This window comes from Anoplopoma fimbria, chromosome 13 (genome assembly GCF_027596085.1).
Source record: "Anoplopoma fimbria isolate UVic2021 breed Golden Eagle Sablefish chromosome 13, Afim_UVic_2022, whole genome shotgun sequence".
Taxonomy (NCBI): Eukaryota; Metazoa; Chordata; class Actinopteri; order Perciformes; family Anoplopomatidae; genus Anoplopoma; species Anoplopoma fimbria.
Window position 1 is genome coordinate 25,808,614 of NC_072461.1, and position 27,624 is coordinate 25,836,237.

The window sequence follows — 27,624 nt, forward strand, 5'->3', positions numbered from 1 at the left end:
GCCCGGTTTGCCTTGTTGTTGCTGTTAACCCGAGCTGTCAGTTAGCATCGGAGCTAATTAGGCTAATAGCGTTCTATCCGGTGCTGCGTTCACGGTCTGTGGGATTCCCCAGTTTGTTTGTTTTTTTAACACTTGTCATTATTGGATGTTTAATATTAATATATATAAATGAATGTCAGAGCTTAGTGTGTGTCAGCTGCATAATCAGGTGGGTTTGAGAGGTTTAAGGATATGAACAGTGCAGTGATTTATAGAAGCTTTTAGATGCGTGTCTCTGTTTTCCCATTTTTTTGAACTAGTCTTTGCAACACCAAAATACCATCTGCTTCAATGCATTTATGTGTTCATTCATTATAAAAATAAATACTATGGACATGGAAGAAGACATACAAATGGTGAAATATAATCATATTAAATGTAATCATATTAAATATAATCATATTAAATGTAATCATACTAAATATAATCATACTAAATATAAAAACATACATAATCCCCTAAATGTTAGTTTTTCCAGAAAGTTCCCTTGAAAACTGTTATTTAATAGGATATATATATATACATTCTATTAAATAACAGTTTTCATATGCAAAACTATATATATATTTAATATAGAATATATATATATATATATTCTATTAAATGGAGAGAGAGAGAGAGTTTTTTTGGTGAGATTTATAAAGCAACTAGGAAGTGAGAAGAGCTTCTCATTTATTTAGTCATTCATTATAAAAAGAAATACTATGAACATGGAAGAAGAAGACATACAAATGGTGAAATATAATCATATTAAATATAATCATACTAAATATAAAAACATACATAATCCCCTAAATGTTAGTGTTCAGAAAGTTCCCTTTAAAACCTGTTATTCAATAGAATATATATATACATATAGAGAGAGATTGCATGTGTATCTTTTGGTGAGATTTCTAAAGCAACTAGGAAGTGAGAAGAGCTTCTCATTTATTTAGTCATTCATTATAAAAAAAAGAAATAATAATAATAATAATAATAACTTTATTTATACAGCACATTTCTTTACAAAGTGCTTCGACAGACAAGGCAGGAAAGCAGTACAATAGATAAAACATTAAAAACAATCGATAGAATAAAACTAAACTATGAAATGAAATAACAAGTGAGAATCAAATAAATCAAATTAAATAGATAAACATGGAAGAAATATAAAGTACGAGTGAGACATACAAATGGTGAAATACAATCATACAAAATATAAAGACATACAAAATCCCCAGGAGGCTGGATTTCCAAAAAGTTCCCTTTTATATACAATAAATCTATAAAAGTTTAAATACTCTTCTTCTTCTTCAGTGTCTCTGCTTTAGTAGTTAAAACTAACCCACTTAAATACATTTGCTCAGACATGTTATGTACAATCTGTTTCTTTTCCACACAAACTGAGTCAGGATTTCAAGTGAAAAGAGTCATATAGTAATATTTGAATATATATTTATACTAGAAATAAGATTACCACTTACAGCCCTTCCTTCATAATAATTATTTCTCTCTATTTTATTTCCGTTTGTAAAGTGTCCGAGTTCTTTGAAAACTGTTACTTAATAGAATATATATAAATATAGAGAGAGATTGCATATGGAAGTGTGAAGTAGTGACTTAACTTCCTCTTTGTTTACTAGTAGTGCTTGTGGTGCGATTCGTTAGTTAAGCGTCTGTGATGAGGTTGATGGTTCATTGTTGTACAAACATCAGGTGACAAATCTCTTCTCCACTCAACGTCCACTTACTGACTTGTTCTGGAGCTCTCATCCGAATCACACCGCCTTCATCAAGTCAATTTCATTTACTTTGGATTAAGCATCTGTTCAAGCGTTTCTTCATTCTGAGCATTGTTTAGGACTTTCGTCCATGTTGGTTTAAAAGTTAAGCTTTGCAGATTGTTCTCAACCTTGGAGAGAGAAAATCATTCTGATGGCTGATTTATGTTTTGTTTTTTTCAATTTGCGAGCAATATTTTCAAATATTTGTTTTCTCCAGCTTCTTAACTGTGAGGATTACTGTTTTTTTAAAAATTATTTGTTTAATATCTTTAGGTTTAGGACCATTGTACACGCTAAACAAAGAGATGTTTCCTTGGTCATTAAAAAAAAGAAAACTAAATGACACATCTATTAATCAGAAAAATGATTAAAAAAATTACTCAGTAATGCGAATAATTAGTAGTAGCAATTATGCAACTCAATGCCTCTCTGGACAGTCTTTCCAAACATCAGAAGATATAGAATAAATATCACAATTTGCAGGTTTTAATGCCAATGGGTCGTGTTTGCTGCTGTATCAGTAAGCCATTAAGACTGGAGGTGAAACCGTCCACAATAAGACATTTGCTATCTGCATTCCTAGCCCCTTCACTGTTCTTTTTACATTTGTTAATAGAAAACAATGAATCAAATAATAGAATAAATTATCAATGGATTACTTGATTATGGACATATGCATTATCCCTAAATGTGCATACTGTAACTAAATCTTTTTTAGGAAAATAGTGAAGAAATGAATCTTTATATAGCAGTTTGTTCTCTTTATGTATGTTTGGACGGATGCACCCTTGATGTTTATTGACAAAGATGAGTTGTATTTGAGCATAAAAAGCCTTTTCTCCATCTCTTTATAAGCTGAATTGTCAGCTCCCACACTGCTAACTTTAGACTCCATTATTCCCCAGAGTCTCACCGTCAGTGGGAATGTTTCAAAGGTTAGACCGAGTCGACACCCACCTAACAGCTCCACTAACCGCGTCCTACCTCCACCACCTCCATCAGCCCCTGGTTAACGTATACAGAGGTGGTTGAGCAATCCCAGCCGGCCCACTGATTAACTCACAGAGAGGAAGAGCTCTCTGAGCGATACGCTGCATAATGTCTCTGAACACCTCCGTTAAATCATACATGTGCTGCCGTTTGTCTGCCTCACACAAGGTCACCTCTTTGGTGAAGTGTGCCGTCAGCGTTACCAATTTACATATTTACCTCCACGCCTGGAAGTTGTTGTTTTTTTTACTGGATTTGATTGGCAAACATTAAATGTTTCAGATACTGTCATACGTTTATCCTGTCCTAGAACGTGAAAACTGAAAGAGGGCAGTTTCTAGAAAGATTTCTTTGTTTTTTAGTGATGCAGATCTAGTATTGCACATCACCTAACAGCTTTTGTTGTAGAGACAAATGACATATAGAGAGGCAAAGTCCAGCCCCTTCCAATGGGACCTTTATTTCAGAAAAAATATGTACTATATTCGATGGTGAGAAAGAAATACTTTTTTTAATCCCTTTTGAATTGTGCCATGAATTACATATATTATGTTTGTCAATTTAAGAAGATAATTTTGCATGTCAAGAAAGTTGTGTTGAATGTGTTATTGGATGTTATTAGAAAGACTAAAAACACCCAAAAGTTTCAGAAGTGACCTCTCTCTAGCTGAATTAAACACATTAGGTCAGAGTAGGTTACATTTGTGCGTTGATATTGCCAAGCTAGCGAACCAAAGTAACAGCCAAGGTGGTGTGAGTGTTGCAGGTTGTGCAAGAAGAGAGAAGAGTTGTGAAATCTGTGACTGTCTTCACCTGAAAAATGACCTTTTTTAAACTCACAAATAATTTGCTTTTTGCTGAGGAGCTGGGACTTCACCTCTCTATATAGAGATTAAGAAACCCTCTCTTATATAAATCCTGTTTAAGACCATAAGATGTGTTCTCTGCAACATGATGGTCTTTATTGTGCAATGAACACATCCAGGGTCCATCCAGATTGTGACTGAGATGGTTTGTTTTCCCACTTGAGTCACTTGTACTAAAAACAGATTGACTCTTGGATCTGAAATACATGATGTGTTACTTTTGCCTGGCTGTGTGGGTGTGGGTGTGTGGACAGTTTGGTCATCCTAGCACAGTGCCAAACTTTGACGTCTCATTAGAGTCCCAACTTGTTTTTCCTCACCTCTGTCAAAGTCCATTTTTGGCCCTCAGCTGTCCCCAGGAAGCCGTCCGTCCCCGACTATTAGGAGAGGCATGACTAGACAAATTCACACAGTGACATAGTGCAGGTTGTTTACATTCACAGAGGAGTTAGCCTTTATTTTGAAAGTGCATTAAAATGTTTGTTGTGTAAATGATCAGAAGGATCATTTACAGATGTAGGGTTATTAGAGGTAGGACGATTAACAGACACTGTGATGCGAGATTTAACATTTCCTACTCTGACTTGAGTTTTGAGAGATGCTGTGTTATGATAATTTAAGGCTATTTGAAACATTAATTATGATCCATTTATACATGTTGCAGTGTTTATCTTTTAAATGTGTCTCACTGTTTCATCTCAGACGTCCATAAAATCTGTGGAAGTGAAAGTTCCTCATACGGCAATCAAATAACACATGATTGAATCCTTCATAAACATTTTTTTGTTAATGTTTCCATTTCTGTCACACATATTACATGATGTGTCATAGATGTTTGTTGCCAGACAAAGACACATACATAGTCCATGTTGATGTTTCCTTAGGGAAGACACTTGACCCCTGGTTCACTCCCGTAATATTTGCTTCCTTTTAATCAGCTGTGTTTTCACTCTGCTCTAATCTTTATGAACGAACAATACACACAACCTGACATGTCAATGGATTGTCTTAATGTTTTCTTTGATGAGGTCATTTTCATCCTCTGTGATGTTTGGTTAGTTTGGCAATTTGCCTCGTTTGTGGCTAAGAAGTGCGACTTTGCCACAATGAGGTTTCTCTCTGTTGAGGGCTTCTAGCTGTCTCAAGTGAAAGCAGTTGAGGAAATGATGCATCATGGGAGACACCAACTACTGGGGACCAGGATTGGTAAAATAAGTTACTGGAAAAGTCAAGTACAGGTTAACTTATTTAATTAAGGGCAAAGCAGATAATCATATCTAGTTATTTCTTCACTTTTACTTGACGGTATTTAAGTCAGAATGGTCAACAGAGAGCACTCCTTCCAGGGTGGGATCTTATTTTGGGAAAATATGTGCAATAGTCAACTGTTTTTTTCTTTATCGTGAGAGACATCTATTTTTTTTTTCACATTTTCTAACGTAGGATCTTTTATTTTTGTGTGAAATCGCTCCGTGAACTACATCACACATCTCCCACACTGTGCGGCACCAACACCAACATGGGCGTCAACATAGCTTAGTTTGCTAGCTAGCAAACTCAGCTATGTTCCCTGCTCAAATGTAATCATCTTACCTGATGTGTTTTTTTTATCCAGCAACTCATATTTTCATGTCCGGAAGCAAAAGAACGACCCGCTATTGTTGGGAGAAAATCCTGGTACGAGTCTTTTTCACAGTATTATACTTTAAGATTTTAAGACAAAATGCAACTCTCTTGATGTGCAACGTCATCTTTTTCATTGACAAACATATGTTTAATTCATAGCACAATTCAAATGGTATCAAAACATGATTTGTCTGTACTGGTCAGATTTGATCCAAAATAAGGCCCCTTCCGTAACAGCAGAAGGGGAGGGATGCCTCTCTATTACTGTAAATCAAATACGCAGATGAGGCTGTCATGTTCTGCCAGGCGTCTAGACTGCAGTCTGGCTTTGTTTTGACTTCCTGCTGCCCAAATCTCTGAACCTGGCAGGACGACAAGCAGCCAAACTTCAACCTAGTTAATTAGCTAATGAGAGTCCTTGTGACTTCTGTTATAGAAGCCTGTATTGCAAACACATTCTTCTCCTGTGACTCAGACCAGAAGGATCGGACTGTTGGGATCCACCCCAAGAAACCATGAGAACAATGTTGTGCAGTGTGTTCCACCGTCCACCCCCACAGAGATGTCCTGGTCTGCAGACTGTCAGAGAGTGAGAGTAATTACATCATCAGTCAAATGAAATTAAATAATGAAAAAAACAACTTTGTCAGCCGGTTTGAGTTGTTCTTAATTGGAAGCAGACTTTCGGTGCAGAGTGGACAGCGATGAGTCAATCCTGAACGGTTTTCTTTTGGAGGTTAAAGGATCACTTTGTTGTGTCACTGCAGCAACACCCGAACAGATCATGTTTACGTGAGGCGTATTCAAGAGTTTTATGAGCATGAACATTCCCCCCCCACACACTGATTGATTGATACAGTGGGGGAAATAATTATTTGATCCCTTGCCGATTTTGTAAGTTTGCCCACTGACAAAGAAATGAACGATCTATAATTGTTATGGTAGGTTTATTTTAACAGTGAGAGACAGAATATAAAAAAAATAATCCAGAAAATCACATTATATAAAAGTTATAAATTGATTTGCATTTGATTGAGTGAAATAAGTATTTGAGCCCCTACCAACCAGCAAGAATTCTGGCTCCCACAGACCGGTTAGATTAGTCCTCTCACTTTAAGAAAGTACTCTGAATCTCAACTGTTACCTGTATGAAAGACATCTGTCTCAATTCATTACCTGTATAAAAGACACCTGTCCACAGAATCAATCAATCAATTAGATTCCAACTTCTCCACCATGGGCAAGACCAAAGAGCTGTCTAAGGACGTCGGGGAAAAGATTGTAGACCTGCACAAGGCTGGAATGGGCTACAAGACCATCGGAAAGCAGCTTGGTGAGAAGGAGACAACTGTTGGTGCGATTATTCGGAAATGGAAGAAACACAAAATGACCATCAATCGCCCTCGGTCTGGGGCTCCACGCAAGATCTCGCCTCGTGGGGTATCGATGATCATGAGAAAGGTTAGGGATCAGCCCAGAACTACACGGGAGGAACTTGTTAATGATCTCAAGACAGCTGGGACCAAGAAAACCATTGGTAACACACTACGCCGTAATGGATTAAAATCCTGCAGCGCCCGCAAGGTCCCCCTGCTCAAGAAGGCACATGTACAGGCCTGTCTGAAGTTTGCCAATGAACAACTGAATGATTCAGAGAAGGCTTGGGAGAAGGTAATGTGGTCAGATGAGACCAAAATCGAGCTATTTGGCATCAACTCAACTCGCCATGTTTGGAGGAAGAGAAATGCTGATTATAACCCCAAGAACACCATCCCCACCGTCAAGCATGGAGGTGGAAACATTATGCTTTGGGGGTGTTTCTCTGCTAAGGGGACAGGACGACTTCACCGCATCGAGGGGAGGATGGACGGGGCCATGTACCGTGAAATCTTGGGCGACAACCTCCTTCCCTCAGCCAGGACACTGAAAATGGGTCGTGGATGGGTCTTCCAGCACGACAATGACCCAAAACATACGGCCAAGGCAACAAAGGAGTGGCTCAAGAAGAAGCACATTAAGGTCATGGAGTGGCCTAGCCAGTCTCCGGACCTTAATCCCATAGAAAATCTGTGGAGGGAGCTGAAGCTTAGAGTTGCCAAGCGACAGCCTCGAAACCTTCAGGATTTGGAGAATATCTGCAAAGAGGAGTGGACCAAAATCCCTCCTGAGATGTGCGCAAACCTGGTGACCAACTACAAGAAGCGTCTGACCTCTGTGCTTGCCAACAACGGTTTCTCCACCAAGTACTGAGTCATGTTTTGTTAGGGGATCAAATACTTATTTCACTCTATCAAATGCAAATCAATTTATAACTTTTATATAATGTGATTTTCTGGATTTTTTTTTTGATATGCTGTCTCTCAATGTTAAAATAAACCTACCATAACAATTATAGATCGTTCATTTCTTTGTCAGTGGGCAAACTTACAAAATCAGCAAGGGATCAAATAATTATTTCCCCCACTGTGTATATATATATATATATATATATATATTTTTTTTTTTATTTTTTTAAAAAAATGTACACGTCCCTGTGTGCTGTCTACTTGGCCAATATTTACTTTCATTAATTAGTCAGCCAGTGTGTGTGTTTGATTCTCATCTTGACCCGGTGCTCTTCACACCGCCGCTCTCCCGTGGTCGTGGTCATGGTAGCGCCTGCTGAAGGCTCCACATGACGGATGACCTTGGTGGGCCGTCCCTGAAGCCCTCCAGCAGCAGCAGCAGCAGCAGTGATGGTGGCAGCCGGCGGTTTAACGCTCTGCTGGTCACGGCTTCATTCTGCGCCGTTAGAAATGTCTTTGGACAGCTCTGCATTCAGATAACCTCGTTTATTTTGCTGTTTTTAAACTCGAGCTTTGCGAATTAAAAGACAGAATAGATTATGAGGATTTTGCTGATTGGTATCATCTTGAAAATCTCTTGGCAACTATTGGTTGGGTTGTCATGCAATTGTTCATAAAATGATGATGGAAGTAGCTATGGAGTGAGACACACTTTCTTCTCGTCTCTGTTGTGAGTTGCAAATACGCAGTATACCGATTGGGCATTTGCGAGAAAATGGCGGCGGGTAAAGACAAAGTTTATGAGCTGAAATGTTGTGAGAATTTCAGTTATCATGGAAAGAAGAGGTTAGATGGTTGGCGTTAGAGGATGTGGGCGAAACTCCAGATTAATTCACTTAAAAAAATATTAAACATGTAGTTATCTTTAGTCTCTGTTCTTATTTGATAATCGCTAACACATAAAATTATTTCTAATTGTGTTGAAGTTGTAATTCTGATCCACTTGCCCAGTTAAAAAAACAATAATGTTGAACCCTGGCCTTTTATGTTCTAAAACAAATCCTAATCCTCCTTTACTTGCGATCCCCTGACTTTTAATGTAGTGCCACCAAGGGATCAAAATTAACATCCTTCTAAAACTAATGATCGAATGGCTTCAGTTTCAATATTGATTTCTGAACTGAACATCAGTGTCTCACCTCTGCGTCTACAGACGGGTTGAATCTCCTGTACAAAGAGTTCTTGTTGGGAGTTGAACGTTGCTTCCAGCTGCAGTGTTTCTTCAGGTCAGTGTTTGTGCTGCATTAATGAGCCCATGTTACTAAGCGATCATCTCTTTTGTTTCTATTGTGATCGGTTTAAAGATACAAACAAACCGGAGTGTTTTCCCTCCCTCTGATACCAGAAAAAGAGACAGAGAGCATTTTCGTCCCGCCCACACTAGAGGGGAAACAAATCATCGCTCTCTGTTGACTTTGTATTGCGCACAAAGGTCCCTCCATTTGAATTCCATCAATTCAAACAACAGTAAATGCCTTAAACCTGTTAACCGTGCAACAGGGTTAACAGGTTTAAGGCATTTACTGTTGTTTGAATTGATGGAATTCAAATGGCTCCCAAACCTGATAAACTGATCTTTCAAGACAACAAAAGAGAGGCGTCGGCTGCAAGAATGAGAAAACTGTGAGACTCGACACTCAGTATGTCTGACATTACATATGCAGAAAGCATTTTGTCCAAATGTCAGTTTGAGGCTAACTATATTTCTGTAAGTTAAGCTAAAGCAATTTAATGGTATTCAACTTTTTAGGATATCGTGGAATGTGGATAAATCAGAACGTTGTTAAGCGTTATGTTTGCAAGGGCCTTAGCTAACTACATTAACTTGCTAACATCTTGCTAACTTGTCCCATCATTATGTAACTTATGAACTGCACCACAGGGTGCTTAAATAACCTTTTGAAATGCTGAAATCTGATGTTATTAAATAGCTACAGGCCTTTTCTTAGCATCTTAGCCCTTTTGTTGCACACTTTGGTTGAAACAGCTTGAGACGACAACATCAGGGTTCATTTTAAAAATGCAAGTCGGTTTTTTCTGTCATCGCTGGTGAAATTTTCAAACCATGCCAACAGCTTGAGCATGTTCTAAAAGTTGTACTTTACAATTATATTTTGTGAATTTCTTGTTGAATTTTAGTCAGCATGCTGTTGTTTTTAAAAAATATGCAGATTTTTGTCAGTTTACTTTTACAAAACTATGTTATTTTGTTATCCAAAACAAAAGCAGTGAGCTCAGACAGGAAGCAGCAAAGAGGTGTTAAATAACAATCCACTTCAACATAATAGGTCACTGTTCTGTTTATATTGCTCTTATTGTCAGTCATGCTCTTGGCATTCTGGGATAGCTATGCACTTTCCTAATCAAACACACACACCGGAGCAGGAAGCTACTTGTTATCTGCAGGGCACAATGGCATGACTCTGAAACGGTCTGTTTTTAGTTACGCCAAAATGAAAAGAGAAGGACGGTAAAAGACATGTCCCAGAATCACTGGGTTTGAGTTTGAAGTCCCTCTGACTTGTTTAAGAGTTGCATTTATATGGTAGAAGTCTTAAATCCTCATTATAATTTAATAATAATGTTACATTTCCTTGTTAAGTACTAGTTGAACTTTTGTTTTTAACCCTGACAGGAAATATTAATATAAATCATGTCTTCAGTAGAGGTATATTATTAGATTGCTCCTCTATCTGTTTCTTCTGATATTTATTATTAATGCAGTTTCATTTGTCTTTGTAAGTGGCACTTAATTTGCCCACTAATCTCTTCTGCTCTTGCATTTTGCATAAAGCAGTTCTCGTAGTTTCATTTCTCTTTTGCCTCTTCTCTGTCTGAAATGCTGAAACATGATACGGCTGTTTTTCTGACTACAGTTGCTGGTAAAATGCAATTACTTCACAAAGTAATCGTTGTTTTATCGAAATGAAATGAGATGCTCTGATTTTATCGACCCTGAGCTGAGAATGTGGATCCAAAACCCAGCATCATGTTGGAGCTTTGCAGAAAGACGCATCAAAGGAACCTTCTTTTCTTGTCTGTCCCACCTCTTTAACAGACAATAGCTTTTATGCACAATTATGTTCTATAGAGTCAGTTTTTTTTTATTTTTATGAAACAGGTCAAGGAAAAGAGAGATTCCTGCTTTTTGTGAATGGGGAACTTTACAAAAGCAACCTGAAAAGACACAAGCGATTGTTTTATCGATTTGCTGACTTATCATTTGGCCCATAAAATGTCAGAAAGCTTTTGACTGTTCAGACACTAACAACCCTCCCAATGCATCAGGCATAAATCAAGCGTTAGCATTTGTTAGTTGGACATTCAGACCATAAACGACCCTGCAAAGGTCTGCGTTGCTTCAAGTCCCGGTTAGATGAACACAGACTGAGTGTGGACGTGACTGGAGCAGCTCGACTCTCCTAACGTCACCTGTCCTCCTCGTCTGATCCCCGTCCTCTGTCCTCCTCCCGCCTTTCTGCAGAGAAGGCATTAATAGCCAGGAGGAGGACGAGGAGGACGAAGACGACAGTGGAGGTGAGCTGAGCTGCAAGGACAGTCGTACTCACAGACAGTAGAGAAACTGATGATTGTATTGGATGCACCACCTGCTGTGGCGTCCTTCATGTTTAAACACATGCTTTCATGCTTCATGTCACTTCTTTTTTCTCTTCTGCTAGTGATGATATAGTTCTATGATTTTGTTTATCTTGATGTTTTATTTGTTTTCAGTCCGGTCACTGGTTTAAATTTGGGAAAAACTAGTTTGAGTTGTATCCTAAAACATCCAAACGGTTTATGAATTCTTTATGGGTTGAAAGAGTAAAAAGCATTTCCATTTAGTTTGTATTTCCCCAAACATGCACTTAGTTGTTTATACCATTTTAGCTTTTACTAAATATCGTGTAAACAAGCTTAGTAATAGTGTTTTGATTTCAATTCTAACCGGAATTTCTTTTGATTTTACAGAGTATAATTTCATGTTTCATACTTATTCTCATTATTATCCACCCAAGATCTTCTCTATTGTCAGTGTTTTGGTTCATTTTGTAAAAGGAATAAAATAAGTTTAAAGAAATCTTAGAGGAAGAGGTACAAATGAAACCCCAAAGTATGGTTTAAGCTTTGTACCACCTTGTGATTTGCAAGTGGCTTCATCATTTAAAGTGTTAATTGTAAAAAGAAACGTTATTTTTATCATATATGTATATATTAGTGGACTTGTTTTACGGCGTAGCATAACTCTGATTGTTATCCCACATGTTTGCAGGATTGTTTGGTGCATTTGACTCCGGGGTATTAACACAGCGGTCGGCAGACTTTATCAAAAGATTAACAGTGTTTGACAGTTTAATTAACAATCTTGAGCACATTCACCCAGATTAGTCCGTAATACCTCGTCGCTCTGCATGTAACACATTTTGTGTGAATGAAGCAATGTGCTGAGTGTTGCAGAAAAAGTTATTGTGGAACCAGAGAAAGAAAATAAATCACTGACAGATTGAAGTTTTTTCTTCTCTGGTTGTCATGGAAGAGCTGCTGTTGGTAAACACTTAGAATAGTGATAGAAGTAGAATAGTGTGAATGCACATATTAGTTTACCAACTCATTCTGGTTTTTGCTGCACCGTTTGTTGCATCAGGTTGGTTGGTACAAGCACTCCAGACCTTTCTTTAAAATTTGTGATTTTTAAGAATAAATATGCATACTCATCCCTGCAATCTGTACTTTAGTTTAACCCATTAGCTGTCCGCATTCCCATTGTAAAGGCTTCCATTTTCCATTATTGTTGCATATTTCTTAATTATATTAAAGATATACAGTACCAGTCAAAAGTTTGGACACACCTTCTCATTCAACTACTTTGAAGAATCTAAAATATAAAACATATTCTGGTTTGTTGAGCATTTGTTTGTTTACCACATAATTCCATATGTGTTCCTTCATAGTTTGGATGTCTTCAATATTAATCTACAATGTAGAAAAAAATAAAGAAAAACCATTGAATGAGAAGGTGAGTCCAAACTTTTGACTGGTACTGTATATGTTATCCGGTCTACAAATTATGAGAAATGGTCAAAAAAGCCCAATGATGAAGTCTTGAAATTGCTGGTTTTGTCTGACAAACAGTCCAAAAACCTCAAGTTATTTACTTTGAAGAAATTATATGAAACAGAGCAAATTTTTACAATTGCAACCCAAGCACGTTTGGAGTTTTTGCTTCATAAAAGACTTGATCAATTGGAAGGTTATTTATTAAATCAACTAATGGGAATAAAACATGGCATGCTCAAAAACTTCCTTTCATGTCGGCAAGTTTAGATTATTCAGGAGAAGTAATTATAAAGAACGAGGAAGTAAATATAAACAGATTCTAAAGCTAAAATGTCTGGTTGTATCGAGACTTAACTACACGAACCAATAGTTTAGTTTGTTTGTAAAGCTCGGGACACAAATGTTTTCATCCATATTTCTAAGAGACAGTCTGTTTTTATGATGATCAGAATAGAAACAGGTCTTTAGATGATATTTAAGTGTCAATTATCCAGCTAAATTCAACATTTAGCTTGTGTTTGGTGTTCATTTAGTGCCATGATTATTTTAAAAGAAAGCTCGGAGACTAGACTATTTGAAACGTTCTCTTTAAAGCCAGTGTAGTGTCGTGTTTTTCTTTCCCTTTTCCAGTGGAGATACATCAGTTATCCTGTTCTGCAGCTTTGCACCGTTCCAACCTGCAGTCTTCAACGTTTCCTCATTAAAACCTGAGTAGAACTCTTCAATTACACCTCGTCCCTCCTGAGCTCCAACACCAAACTCCAGTGACCCTCCTCTTCCTCCACCTTCCAGAGCCTGCTCACGCTCTCAGCGCTCCTCCTCAGCTAATTAAATCGTCCGTCTGGGATCAGAGACCTTGTTTCTAAAACGAAGCTTCTCTGATTTTTAACCTTGATGCTCCCGCTGACCGTATTTAGCAACGTCTTGAGTGAAAGCAGCCATGAAAGGGAAAAGAAACGTCCGGGAGCATCAGAGAGCCTCTCAAATGGAAAAAGGGAACTTAGTCTCCCAGATTTGGTTTGAGAGCTCGGTTTTAAAAATAGCCCCTCTCTCTTTTTGGGCAGAAAAAAAGCATCTCTCCTCTGGCTGCGTTGTTACATGATAGATCCCTTCTGGGGTTCACTCAAGAACTAAAGTGTCGGGCTTGATTTCTAGGATGTCACTTTACTTATTTATTAATGATGTTACAGTGTCTGAGGCCTTGTCCACACTGGTCGTCAGATTGGCCCTTCCATCCTCACTAGGCAGCATTTTTGTTGTCCAGATTTTCTAGACTGTAATTATATTTATTGTGTATTCATACAGCCGATCATAAAGTTATTTATTTTACACTTAGGGCTCTTTATTTTTATTTAATTTAATTTAAAAACTCCTTAGGATCTGGGAGAAATGGCCAAAATCTTCTATCCCGACATTAGGGTCATTTTATATCTTGATAACTATATATATACTATATTGGATAACAAGAAAACATGCTATATCATTATTAAATAGTCTAGATGAAATAACCACATGGTTTCATGTACTATTTTGTGAATTAAATACTTGACAAATGAAGATAATTTATCAGTTAATTGAGAACTTTAGCTCAAAATAATCAGGTTTTCTGATGAATTTGAGTCAGTGTGCTTGTTATAATCAATTTAGACGGCATGATAGTGTATCACGATATCTCAATAAATGATTTAATCATTTAAAGAAAATAATTTATCATATTAAATGATCACCCAGCCCTAAAAGTCATTTTAGATGTTATATAAAGAGAGAAATGGATAAAAAATATAAAATCTCTAATGCAATTTATGAAATCACTGTAGTTTATCAACTTTTATATTTATATTTAGTTCTGCAGTGGTCAATCCCAGTTTATTTGTCTTTATTTTCTGTTATCTGATACATGGGCTGACTTATTATTAGGACCTTGTTTGATGTAAACTCAAAATATATCCATGTGGAAACCTTTTTAACTCATTTTTACTTATTTAAAGTAAAAGAAAGCGGTGAAACTTACTAAATATTTAACATTGTACTTGAAATACATTGATGATCTCAAATGATGAACATTAAAGTAGAAACATATCTTTAAAAACATAATTAAGGAAACTAAAACACATTAATTATGATTAATTTTGCACCAACAACAAGAAACCCCAACCGATGTGAAGAGCAGGTTCATATAAAGAGCTCGCACTGCTCTCTGTTTCAGGTCTGCGTTGTCCAACACAAGCAGCGTTCCTGCGACCTCAGAGCCTGTGTCTGTTGACCCGGTCTAAATCCAGATTAAAGATTCATTAACACCAATAAGACGTTTGCCTCCCGGACAGCAGACTGTTAACCCGTCCACACTAAGGGTAGACTTTCAGCTCAGTCACACTCCAACACTAATCCTCCAGCTTCAAAATGTCTCCTTTTATGGACTTTGTTGGGTTGAAATATGGAATATATTTGGAGTTATTATGTTCTAATTCCCTTTTAAAATACATAGTATATAAGTATATTTCAGTACAGGTCACTAGATGAAAACATGAACATGATGAAGACAACAGAATACTTAATAGAAGGACCTCTAGAAACAATGCATTTGGAAAGTTTTTGTTTTAAATGTTTATCAGATGTTCATGGTGTGAGATATGTCTTTTAATCATATTTATATTTTACAAGCAGCAAAGTCACAATTACATTAAAGTAGTAGTGTTAGTAGTTATCAACACTTTTTACTATTTAGTTCTAGTTGAACAGTTTGAGTGTGAGGGTAATGAAAGAAAATCACAATACTGCACCATGCATTAATAGCAGGCTATTTTCTTTAAATGTCTTTATGTGCATTAAATATAAACTTTGAGCTTTTTGCCTTTTTTGGTTCGGTTTCCTTTCACACAGAAAAATCCAAGCGAACAAAAATGCTTCTTACAAGAATGTTCACTCGGCTTGTTAGTCAAATGTCTCCGGGGCGAGAACAAAAAAAAAGAAATGCAGGTAGAAGGTCATGTGATCTAGGTTAGTACATATTCTGTGAGAGAAATGTGGCTATGCAAGTTAACCTGATGCGACAGTAGAGGCGTCATTTGCTCATAACCGTGGTAATTATCCAGGCAATAAACCTCAACCATAGCTAGTTACATGTGCTGGTTGGGTCTGATGTGAAGCAATTCACTTTGACCACATATTGTCTTCTCTTCTGACTTCCAATAACAAATTCTTCAACCACAGTCTTTATACTTCCTCTTTTTCGTCACCTCCCCTTTAACTTCTCTAGTCAGCTGATTATAAATAAACACGTCAGCCCTGTAGATTCAAAAGCTTTACTATAATTTCATGGCTCTGGTGTTGAATTTTACGCCTGTTTTATAAGCAGGAAATATGGACATTGAGCCAGACAGTAAGTCTGTGTCACACTTTCAGTCCTTATCTAGCAGATGCTATGTAGGATGATAAAGTCATTGACGGTCTGACGCCTCCTCCTATGATGTAAATAAGAACTTGAGCAATGTCGCAGCGAAATGAAGGGATGAGATTTGCCTTTTTTTATTGCTCCCTTTGCAAAAAACAATTGTCAAAGATATTTATTCATGAAGTAATAACAGACTTTTGATAACTTAAATAGCTAAAATGGTTCGTTGTTGTGATTTTTTTGCATTGTGAAGTTTTATAGAAGCTGATAGACTTTAATAAAAGGGATATTGATTAACCGTCAGTTACTTATAGCGTCGATTTTGACCGATGAAAATATGTTTGAGTTGGAGCCGGTGTATGAAACATAGGTCGTGGGGAAAAAAAGAGCCAAGGTGGACAAAAAAACTGAAACAATCTGATTTATTTTGTTTACATCACGTCCAGTTTCAAGACGTGTGATGGTTATGAATTCCTGGAGAATGCCTCTTGTGTAAAAGAGGACATTTGTCACACACATAAACAAACGTACAGATCAACTTTAATCGCCAGAATTTGAAAACACTCGTTCTGAAGTGTCCTCTCTCTAAACTCCTTCTTTCACTTTAGACTCTATTTGAATACCTCAACATCAACCATCATTCATTTGCATCTCATGAGCGCTCTCCCTGTACATCAATCTGTTCTTACCTGTGTGTCAACGCTCACTATGTTAAGTGAGTATTTGAATATCTTTGTGTGTGTGTTTGTGTTCTGACAGGAGGCCGACGGCGATGACAGGCTGGGCTTTCAAGGCGACGCAGACGGAGAATGCGACGGCGACTCCAAAGCAGACACTCCAGACGTTCCTCTGTCCACAGCGGACACAGACAACACTCCACAGTACCTGAACAAAGCTCTGGAGGGCCTGCCGCCCAGGTAAACACTGATGCTCACTCGAGATGGAAGCCAGCAGATGTTGTTTGTTCCTCTAGTGCATTCTGGAGATGATTCTGCTACTCTGTTGTGTGGCAAGATCAAGGATCTATTAACATTTAGCACTTAGCCTTACTAGAGTTTAGTTGTCTAAGATGGAAACAAGACAGAAAAACAGATAATCTCTGTTCAGAAAATGAAACAAGGAGCCCCAAATAAGAGTAAATGTGTATATTCTGAGATTTAATTTGCATGCCTGTGTGCTGGTGTGCAACGACAGGAAGTCAAACCAGTTTTAAAATCTCACATTTCTTAGATTACAAGTGAAGTTGGTCATATTAGTTTTTTATAAAAATGAAGGCTAGATGTAGGTTGTGCAGGTGATATTGACTTTGATTTTTTTTTTTGTACCTTGAACCAAATAAGCCTGAGGTCTTGTTCTAATGTTCTTCATCAATGATATTGCTGTTACAAGCTTTTTGTTTTTTTTACCTCCATCTTTCAAGAAGTGACCCCGACAGAGTGATTGATCATCGTTCCCCTGTGCATGTAGGGTAATTGGACCAGAAAATAGATCCTGCAGAGATGTCTGAACATGTTAATGCAGGACAGGGAATGCAGTTGCTTGTGAGTTTGAGTGAGTTGCGTAGTTGTTCATAACAGTCCACAGTCCGCAGAGTAAGTGAGGAATGTTGGGGTTCGACCCTACAATGATCCTTTTTGACGTAAAAGTAAAGGCTGCACGGTGGTGTAGTGGTTAGCACTGGGTTCAATTCCCGGGCTGGACAACCTTCTGTGTGGAGTTTGCATGTTCTCCCCGTGTCAGCGTGGGTTCTCTCCGGGTTCTCCGGCTTCCTCCCACAGTCCAAAGACTTCAATGCAGCTTAGGTGCATTGAAGACTCTAAATTGCCCGTAGGTGTGGATGTGAATGGTTGTCTGTCTCTATATGTCAGCCCTGTGACAGACTGGCGACCTGTCCAGGGTGAACCCTGCCTTCACCCATTGACAGCTGAGATCGGCTCCAGCACCACTGCGACCCTTAACTGGATAAGCAGGTTACGGAAGATGGAGTTGAGGCCTGAAGAAGGGAGACACGTCATTGAATTGTCACAAATTCATAGATTATTTAATTATGTACCTGAACGTCAAGTTCTGAATAGAAGGTGTGCTGGCAACCGGTTCTGTCAAGTATCGTTGGTACTCGTATGAATGGTTTTCTGGTAGGATTGTATGTCATGAAAACATGTCCAGCTTTGTCCTTAATGAAGCAGCATGAAAATCTGTTTTTTTGTTGTGACTGTGGGAAAGTATATTCATATATTGGTGTGGGGCAGTGGAGAGCACGGTAGTTCTCCAATCAGAGGGTCGGTGGTTCGATACCAGGCTTCGGTAGTCGATGTGTCCTTGGGCAAGACACTTAACCCCAAGTTGCTCCTGAAGGCTTGCCATCGGTGTGGACTGGATGATGAATGTTAGTTAGAGTCTGATGGTGGCACCTTGCATGGTAGCCTGTCATCAGTGTGTGAATGGGTGAATGATATGTAATATAAGCTTTGAGCTACTGATTGTAAGTGGCTTTGGATAAAAGCGTCTGCTAAATGACTGTATGTAATGTAATGTAATGAATTGACGGCTAGTAGTATTCCTTTATTTAAGAAAACTTGCAGTTGTACTTTTCTTTCAGGTTACTTAGACTTTTATCTGGAAAAATAAGGAAAAAGAAAATGGGGTTATTTCCTCATCGGCTTGATTTGTTTTGTGAACACAAAGCTACTGGAAAAATAGGTGGTAAAGTATTGTTTTCCTCTTTTTTAAACAATATTTGACCTTTGCCTTTATTTATGGACAATACGTTTAATTTATGGAGTTATGTGGAATAGTTATAAAGAGAAAGACTGTTGTTTGAGTGCCAGAACCATAAAATATACACAGTAGTAAGAAGTAAAGTCTGGGAAGGCTGGAGTTAAAACTTTGCACATTTATAGTTCTTTTAATGGTTTATTTGGCTATTTTACATTCATGTTGTGTCGACACGCTTCTTACAAGCAGTTCAGGACTGTCAGCAGCACTTTGAACACAAATGAACGAGGTCCCGTGTGATGAGAAGTGGAGGGTGTGACCAATGAGAGACGGCCAGGTCAGATGGCTTAAAGGCTCACAAGGAGGGAAGCACTAATCCTGAGGACCTTCAGAGCTGAGAGAGGGAGGGAGACAGAGAGGGGGAGGGTGGAGAAGGAGGGAGAAAGGGAAGGGAATAAATAATAAGGAGAGAGGGAGATAAAAGAGAAACAGATGGGGGAGATGTCGTAGAGGTGAGGAGGAGGAGGGAGGGCAGCAGAGTGAATGGAGCGAGCAGAATGACATAGCAGAGTGGGATGAATGGATGGACCTGAAGGTGAAGAGGAGGAGAGTGAGTGATGGTGTGATGATCAGAGAGCCCACCGTGCTGAGAGGAAGCAGCATTTTTTTTTCATGATGCAGCTGTTTTCCTTCTGCATTCATACAGCCGGCTCTCTGGCCCGTTTGGCTCCTGTGCAGCGTTTTAGCCGTTTCCTCTTCTCTTTTGTTTCGCTCTCGGGTGCTGCAGCAGTTGTTTAACACAGGGATGCAGTTGTAGTCCATTTGCAACACAAGAACAAAACAAAAACAGTGGTGCATTCCTGTAGTGCATTTTTAGAACTTTTGCATCAGGAGGAATGTAAACAGCAGCAACAAAGACAATACTCTGGGCAGATAATAATCTGACATTTTAACAATAACATTTCAACATCAGGAAAACATTTTCCATCAACTTTGACTGTGTTTCGAGCACCAAGCATCATTGATGTAAACACAGAGTCCACCTGAGTCCTGCAGCTTGATCCGGGACCACGATAGAGTCGGGTCTCTGTGAAGATTTTGGTTCGGCACGAATAATATCTGTTCTCCTCCAGTTTATCTCAAATCTCTATAGCACTGCTTTAGAACATGCACTATAGACCCTTTTAAATAGTCTTGACTCTTGTTAAAATGAACATACTAATGATTATAGCTAATATCTTAAAAACTAAACATCTGCATTTTACAGTTATAGAACCTGTGACTATGACTGTATATTGTCTCCTTTCCTAACATCCGTCGACAAACGCCTTGACCACAGTCTTTATGCTTCCTCTCTCTCATCAACCGCCCCTTTAACTCCACGAGTCAGCTGATATCGAGAAGCCCTGTAAATCTAACGGCTTTACGATTGTAATTTCATGGCTCTGAAGATGAATTTTTATGTTTTTTTCTTTTATAGAGACGTAGACCAGACAGTGAATCGTATATCTGTGTCGTATTTTTCATTTCCCAATATCACTTTGAATGAAAAATTCAAATGAAGCGTCAATGAATTAATGAAATATTTATGTGATGTTGAGGAGGCAGTAATTCAGAGTTTCCTTTTCTCCACAGATGGAAGAACTACTGGATACGAGGGGTTCTGTCTCTGGCCATGATTTCAGGCTTCTTCCTCATCATCTATATGGGACCTGTCACTCTAATATTAGTGGTAAGAGGCAACAATTGATTCTGCAGCTGTTTTTTTTGTTTTTTTTTTTACAACATTTTCAATCACTGACTCTCTTTCTTGTCATATTTTTTGTTCTGTTCCCATCGTCTGACTGTAGGTCATGACCGTCCAAATCAAGTGCTTCCAAGAAATCATCACCATCGGCTACAGAGTTTACCATTCCTACGAGCTGCCCTGGTTCAGGACTCTGAGCTGGTGAGGAGAATATTGATTTCACAGCGAACATCGGATAATCTGATGGATTATGAACAGAGAATGGTTTAGCCTAGAGGGGAAACTTTTCAACCAGCCTTTGTATCATTACAATGCTGGTAGTATATGCAAAAGAACAGTGTTCAACTCTCCTCCATAAATATGTTTAAATATGTTTTCATGTCGCACCAATTTCAACACAGATAGCCTAGTTTTATTCACATATCCAGAAGTTTAGATTATTTTTGTTAAATGAGATATATGCTTTAACTTCTCAAAGTAAGGTGTCGAAAAATGTATTTCTCTGGTCCACATGCAAAAACTATCGTATTCTTTTACACCTGGGTCAAAGGGTGGTTTGGTCTTTATTCATGCTGAGCCTTCTTTATGGTGTAATATAATATGAAAAGCCATTTAGAAAGCCAGAAACGGGCAGGATTTCGTCTTCTTAAAGTGACACTAAGTCATTTCTGCTGGCAGCCACACTCCATTTAACGCTCCTGGTCCTGCAGTAAAACGCTGACTCAGGCCAGCTACGTCTGCAGCTATTTGCTCTGAATGTGCAACATCCACCTAAGACCACTGTGGCAGAGTTTGCTCCTATTTCTGTTACACTGTTTTTGTTGACACATCACCTGTACACACACACACACACACACACACACACACACACACACACACACACACACACACACACACACACACACACAGTATGTAACACAGCAAGGAGCAAAGATCACTGTGTTGTTGGAAGCAGATGGAGGCTAATTGTGACTTTCATAAGGGCCTTTCTTCATAACACACACACACACACACACACACACACACACACACACACACACACACACACACACACACACACACACACACAGACACAGACACACACACACAGACAGGAGGTCAATGTACAGCGTGCATGAAACGCAGGTAGACATTCAGTGACACACACATCCAACACTAGTACCAAGAACCAAGTAGGGAACTTTATTACTCCTTTCAACTTTGACAATCCACTTGTACACTCTATGAATGTGTATCAGAGAGAACTCAAATTCTCTCAGAGCATTTCCCCTGAAAGGAAACTCAATAAAATATCTTACAGTAGCTTAAAGGCTAAACAACAGTTTATCTCAGACAGACTATCAGCTGCTGCTCTGGGTCAATAGGTTCCTGGTAGTTTGTCTTCTGCCTGCTCAAATCTGTTTTAACCTTTTTATTGCAAGGTGCAGAAAGTGTTGCAACTGTAACAAATTTTGCTTCCTTGCTGGTATGAAAAGTTTTGATGGGAAATATGGTATTTAGTATTTGCCATTTTGGTGTAGTGTTAAATAAACTTTATTAAATCAAAGGTTTTTCTGAAGCAAATGGTTCCCCTCAGCCCTTCAGAATAAACCCTTTTGGAACCCTTTATTTCTATGAGTGTGACAACATTTTACCTTAACAAGAAAAAAATGACAAAAATAAACTGTAAGGAAAGTCTAATGTCTTCTGTTTTTATTGCCTCAGGTACTTCCTGATTTGTGTCAACTACTTCTTCTATGGGGAAACTGTTGCAGATTACTTCGGGGCTCTGGTGCAGAGGGAGGAGCCTCTGCAGTTCCTGGCTCGCTATCACCGCTTCATCTCCTTCGCCTTGTACCTCGCAGGTGGGTCTCGCCTTCATGACCATAAAAAAATAAATTAAAAAAAAGCACTGCGGTATCTCGAACAACCCACACATGTGCTCTTTGGCCCCTCTCACGTTTTCTTCAGAGGTGGAATAGATTTCACCAGAGACGCAAATCACGAATCACATTACTGGGGAGAAAATGGAACAAAAAGAGAAACAAAGACCTCAGGGAGAATAGCAGTATAAACTCAGGAGTTTACAAACTGATTTACAACAACATGAGCTCTTCTTCTGTTTTTCTCCGGATCTTAATGCCGTTTATTGCTTTGGTAAACTGCAGCCGGATGTGCCATAAAACCATAAAGCTTTGGCCTTTATCATACTAATGATTCACATGCATTATGTGAAATAACAACTGGTAGTTGATAAGAAAGTGTCTCATAATAATGCAATGAATCAAACCAGTGTTTTTCCTGTCCATAATAAATCACACACTTTTTAAAATGCTGCTTAAAAGGTTCAACAGCTTCAATAGTGTTTCAAATAGTTTTTTCTCCCTTTGAGGCAGCCTCTGGTTTCCATTCATGTCAGTACAGAATGAAAATCACCTAGTGGAGATTTTAAATGATCAATACCTATCATACTTTCCTGAGTGGAGCTGCTCCATCTCTCTGTACTGCAGCACCGTCATTCTGGGTGCTAAATGTATGTTTTTGTGCTAGTTTAAAACAGAGCCCACTGATTTTAGCTCATCGCAAACGGATGTATTAGTATCAGCATGAATGTCGGCAGGTTAGAAACTATAAATAACAGGACAGAAATGCCAAAGATAAGAGATAAGATAAGCCTTTATTAGTCCCACAGCGGGGAAATTTGCAGGATCACAGCAGCAGAGAGGATGGTGCAAACAAGAGACATAGTAAAAAAAACAAGATCAAAACAAGTATTGTAAATAAGTAATAAGAATATTAGTTAGGTGATTTAGAAACGGTGTTGTTTGTTGGTGCCGCAAAGGGTGGGTGTGTTTTTTGTAAACAGGACAACTTTTGATTTAATAATTTCAAAAATCCTGATCAGTACATGAAAGTTGTTCTTTGTTTTTCAACTGAGAAAAATCTGAAAAAAACCACACATGCAGAAATTTCTCATGTGAAATATCCCAAAAAACGCCTGATCGCTCACCAACGAGCCCATCGCTCACCATAAAAAGTGTCTGTGTTGCAAAATGATGAATAGTAACGAGCAGCTTTCTGGTTTTAGTAGCCGCTGCTGTGACAGTAAGTTTCCCTCTGAGATGGATGAATAGAGGTTCTGTGTTCTCCGAGTGAACACAGTTCTCCTTCAGTGTTTCTGAAATTCAGTCGAGCCCGTCAGCTGCAGCTTTTAAGCCCCGAGGACATTCTGATCCGAACCGCATCTTCTCAATGTGTTGGTTGTAACGGCTCCCCTGAGGGTCTCCACACGTTTACGTACACAAACCTGACACAGGAAGTCGATGCAAATTTAAGTGTCTGGAATAAAAAAATCTAAAACGCCAAACTCCAAAATCCCTTATTTATTGTTTGTGTGTGATACAGAAAAGTGAATTGTTCAGTCACAGGCATGCTATACAATGTGTTATATGTGATTCATATTATTATTATTATTATTATTATTATTATTATTATTATTATTATTTAATCTGCCGTATACTTTGTTTAACTGACAGCATGTTGTCTACTCTTTCACAGGTTTCTGCATGTTTGTGCTGAGTTTAGTGAAGAAACATTACCGCCTGCAGTTTTATATGGTGTGTATCAGCCAAGTAACCCTCCTCCTCCTCCTCCTCCTCCTCCACGTCCACCTCCACCTATAACCTTCCTCTCCATCTTTTTCAACCGCTTCTTACTTCCTGAAATGTCCTTCTAAGAATATTTTTTAAACTCTTCTTTTGCTCTGATGTTGCCATTCACTCACTTAAATATAACTCATATGTTGAATATGATCTCGTATATTTATTTATTTGATCTCATGCACATTGATCAACGACTGCAAATGTGCCAGTGTTAGAAACTTGCAACTCTCAGCCTGATGTTAAAATTGGGTTTTTAAATGCAAAATAAATCACACAACATTTACAATTGAAACAGGAAAAACCAAAACGTACTTTCAACAGCTGAACAGGATAAAGTGAGTGAGGCAGCATCATGCAAGGTAGAACATTTAGGAAGCAGGAAGTTAATAGAAAATAATTTTAAGCATGAATAGTTAAAATACATGAATGAATTTACATATATATATTTTTTTTTTTTTTATATATATATATATATATATATTATATATTTTTTAGATAAAACTACAATATATTTTTCTTTTTCTAATTTCCTAATCATTCTAATTGTTTGTTTTTACACATATAACCACTTACATATATATATTTTATTTTTAATTATTATTAATATATATATATTTTTTTATTTTTCTAATTTCCTAATCATTCTAATTGTTTGTTTTTGCACCTATAACCACTTACACATATACATATATATATATTTTTTATTTTATTTTATTTATTATATTAATATATATATTTTCTTTTTAGATAAAACTAGAATATTTTTTTATTTTGCTAATCATTCTAATTGTTTGTTTTTACACATATAACCAATTTATATTCACTATAAATTAACATTTACATAACATTTAGAATTTTTGACGGTTAACGCTGACTTCAGAGCAGATGAAAAAAAGAATTCGGGCCGGTTTTGGGAAGAAAAAAATAGTCTGGAGCCTCTTTGAACGGCGAACTGTAAAAAAAATAATGAAAAAAAATAAAAGTTGATAGGGGCATCCCTAAGAGTTATTAAACTATTTTATAGCAATATTTAACGGCAGAAGAAAACCCTTTCTCAGCTCCAACACTCAGTCCTGTTATGCCTCTGGCGTTATTGTTTATTAGAATTATTTTGTTGCATGCAATTTCACAAACAATCTTATTTTTAAAACTGCCAATACATTTTTTTTTACTTCTGTTTTCCGCCCGCTGCCTGCTCCTCTCACACCGTCACATGTTTGTTTGTGTCATTCACCTTGTTTGTCCGTTTGTCCGTACGATTCCACTGTTTCCTACATTCTGAGCAGGTGCGGCTACATTCCAGCTCAGTGACACTGTTGTGTTTGTGTTTTGTGTTTGCCATTCCAGTTTGCGTGGACCCATGTGACCCTGTTGATTGTGGTAACTCAGTCGCACCTTGTCATTCAGAACCTGTTTGAAGGAATGATCTGGTAAGCAGCACACAGTCGGACCAGAGGAACGTGTCTCATTGTCTCTAAATATCACTGCACATGTGATCACTCTGCTTTTTATGAGGGCTTTTAAAGTAACTTACACAAAGCTACAAGTAATATAAATACCCAAGTCACATATACAAATTAAGCAAATTGTGTTTAAATTAACTTTGCTAAGAGAATGCTGGTTTTAGTTGAAAAAAATCATAGTAATTAGCTTTTTATTTTCATATATATGTTGTTTTTCCTGCCAAAGTTGCAGTTATCAATCCACACATTTTCCAGCCAGTGACAACATCCCCCATCGCCTCTGAACATTGTGCAAAATCCTTTTTTTCCCAGGTTCATTGTCCCGATCTCCATCGTCATCTGCAATGACATCATGGCCTACCTGTTTGGCTTCTTCTTCGGGAGGACTCCACTGATCAAGGTAAGTCAAACGTTGTCCTACATTGTTCTCATTTTGGGTATGTGGTTTGCATTGAGTGGCCTCGCTGCTGTCTTTAAGAAGTGCAAGAGTAGAGAGAGATTACATTAACAAATCACACCTTCACTGTGATCAACCAGTCGAGGAGATTTCTCTGACAATCATTAAAATATGCAAGTTTTAGGATCACACTCGTTTGGCTCCATATCTTCTCCTGACGATCATCTGGTGTCGTTTAACAGCAAACAGTTTTCCCATCAGTTACAGTCAGACAAACCTTCTAAAAAGACATAAGATAAGATATAACTTTATTAATAACAAAATTACTGTGCAAGAGTTTCATTAAAGATTACAACAGAAGAATAGCAAAAAACAACCTAATGGTAACTCGAATAGATAAATAGATATTGAGCAGGATATAGAGAGAGATTTCAATGAATTTAATAAAGTTGTAGAAAGTTATATTTCATATAGATTACTAAAAATAATATAGCAAATAAAATTGAAATGTAATATTGAACAACAATGGGGGAAAAAAATAAATCCTTTCTCAGATTTAATGATTACTTCTCTGTCAAAATCCACTTTTTAATGAATCGAATATTCTACTCTTGGAAGTGGAACGCTATAAATGTATATCGAAGTATTTGAATAAATGCAAAAAAAGATATGTTGATGATGATATCCACACAAGAGCTATTCACTAACTCATCGGGTTTATTTTAAATCACATGTATATTTCGTGGTGAGTCTGATGTCATGATGAAGTGAAAGACGGCCTCTGTTTCTCTCTCTAACCCCCCCTCAGCTCTCACCCAAGAAAACCTGGGAAGGCTTCATCGGAGGGTTCTTCGCCACCGTGGTCTTTGGCTTCATCGTGAGTTCTCTTTATTTGCTCTTACGACTCACATGGTCTGATATTTTATTTTTATTTATTTATTTAACAGAATGAGATATTTCTGCGTATCTTCTGCCAACATTTCTGAGTTGTTTGGGTTATGACTGTTGGCAGTTTTCCCAACATGGTCACAACTGCCAGACGGAGTTTGCACAACACTCAGTCACATGGTCTCTAGTTTCCGTTTCAATGAAAAATGTTTATTTTGTTTTTTATCACATTGCAGCATCTCTACATTCACTGACCACTTTCACTATCAGTATTCAACATTTCCAAATTTGTACATATATGTAAGGCCTGATACTTTGTGCTTTAATGTTGTTTTTTCTGCTTCTTGTGTTTGTCTGACCCGTCAGCTGGCCTACCTCCTGTCTCAGTTCCAGTACTTTGTGTGTCCGGTGGGCTTAAACAGTGAGACCAACGGGTTTACAGTTGAGTGTGAGCCTTCGGATATGTTTGTGATGCAGGAGTACACTCTTCCTGCTGTGGTGCAGAACACACTGAATTGGGTAAGACTTTGTCCTTTCTAAATTCCTTTTTAATTGATGACATATTTAAGAATATGTCATGCCATTAAAAGACTTTTAAAGGGACAGTTCGGATTGTTCGAGGTGTTGTTGTTTGAGGTTCTTCTCCATAGTCAGTGTTTAACTGCAGTAGATGGAGTTTGGAGTACCAGACATGAGTA

General features: G+C 37.9%; 1 protein-coding gene across 1 annotated transcript in view; it reads left to right on the forward strand.

Annotated features, from left to right (window-relative positions):
- Window positions 1–27,624, forward strand: part of cds1 (CDP-diacylglycerol synthase (phosphatidate cytidylyltransferase) 1) — a 31,439-nt gene that overhangs the window by 317 nt on the left and 3,498 nt on the right. The window contains exons 2-10 of the mRNA XM_054610785.1: window positions 16,835–16,992; window positions 20,426–20,522; window positions 20,641–20,738; window positions 22,242–22,381; window positions 24,075–24,133; window positions 25,526–25,608; window positions 25,954–26,041; window positions 26,847–26,915; window positions 27,293–27,445. Of these exons, the coding sequence (XP_054466760.1) occupies window positions 16,835–16,992; window positions 20,426–20,522; window positions 20,641–20,738; window positions 22,242–22,381; window positions 24,075–24,133; window positions 25,526–25,608; window positions 25,954–26,041; window positions 26,847–26,915; window positions 27,293–27,445 (945 nt within the window). The remainder of the gene's footprint in view (window positions 1–16,834; window positions 16,993–20,425; window positions 20,523–20,640; window positions 20,739–22,241; window positions 22,382–24,074; window positions 24,134–25,525; window positions 25,609–25,953; window positions 26,042–26,846; window positions 26,916–27,292; window positions 27,446–27,624) is intronic.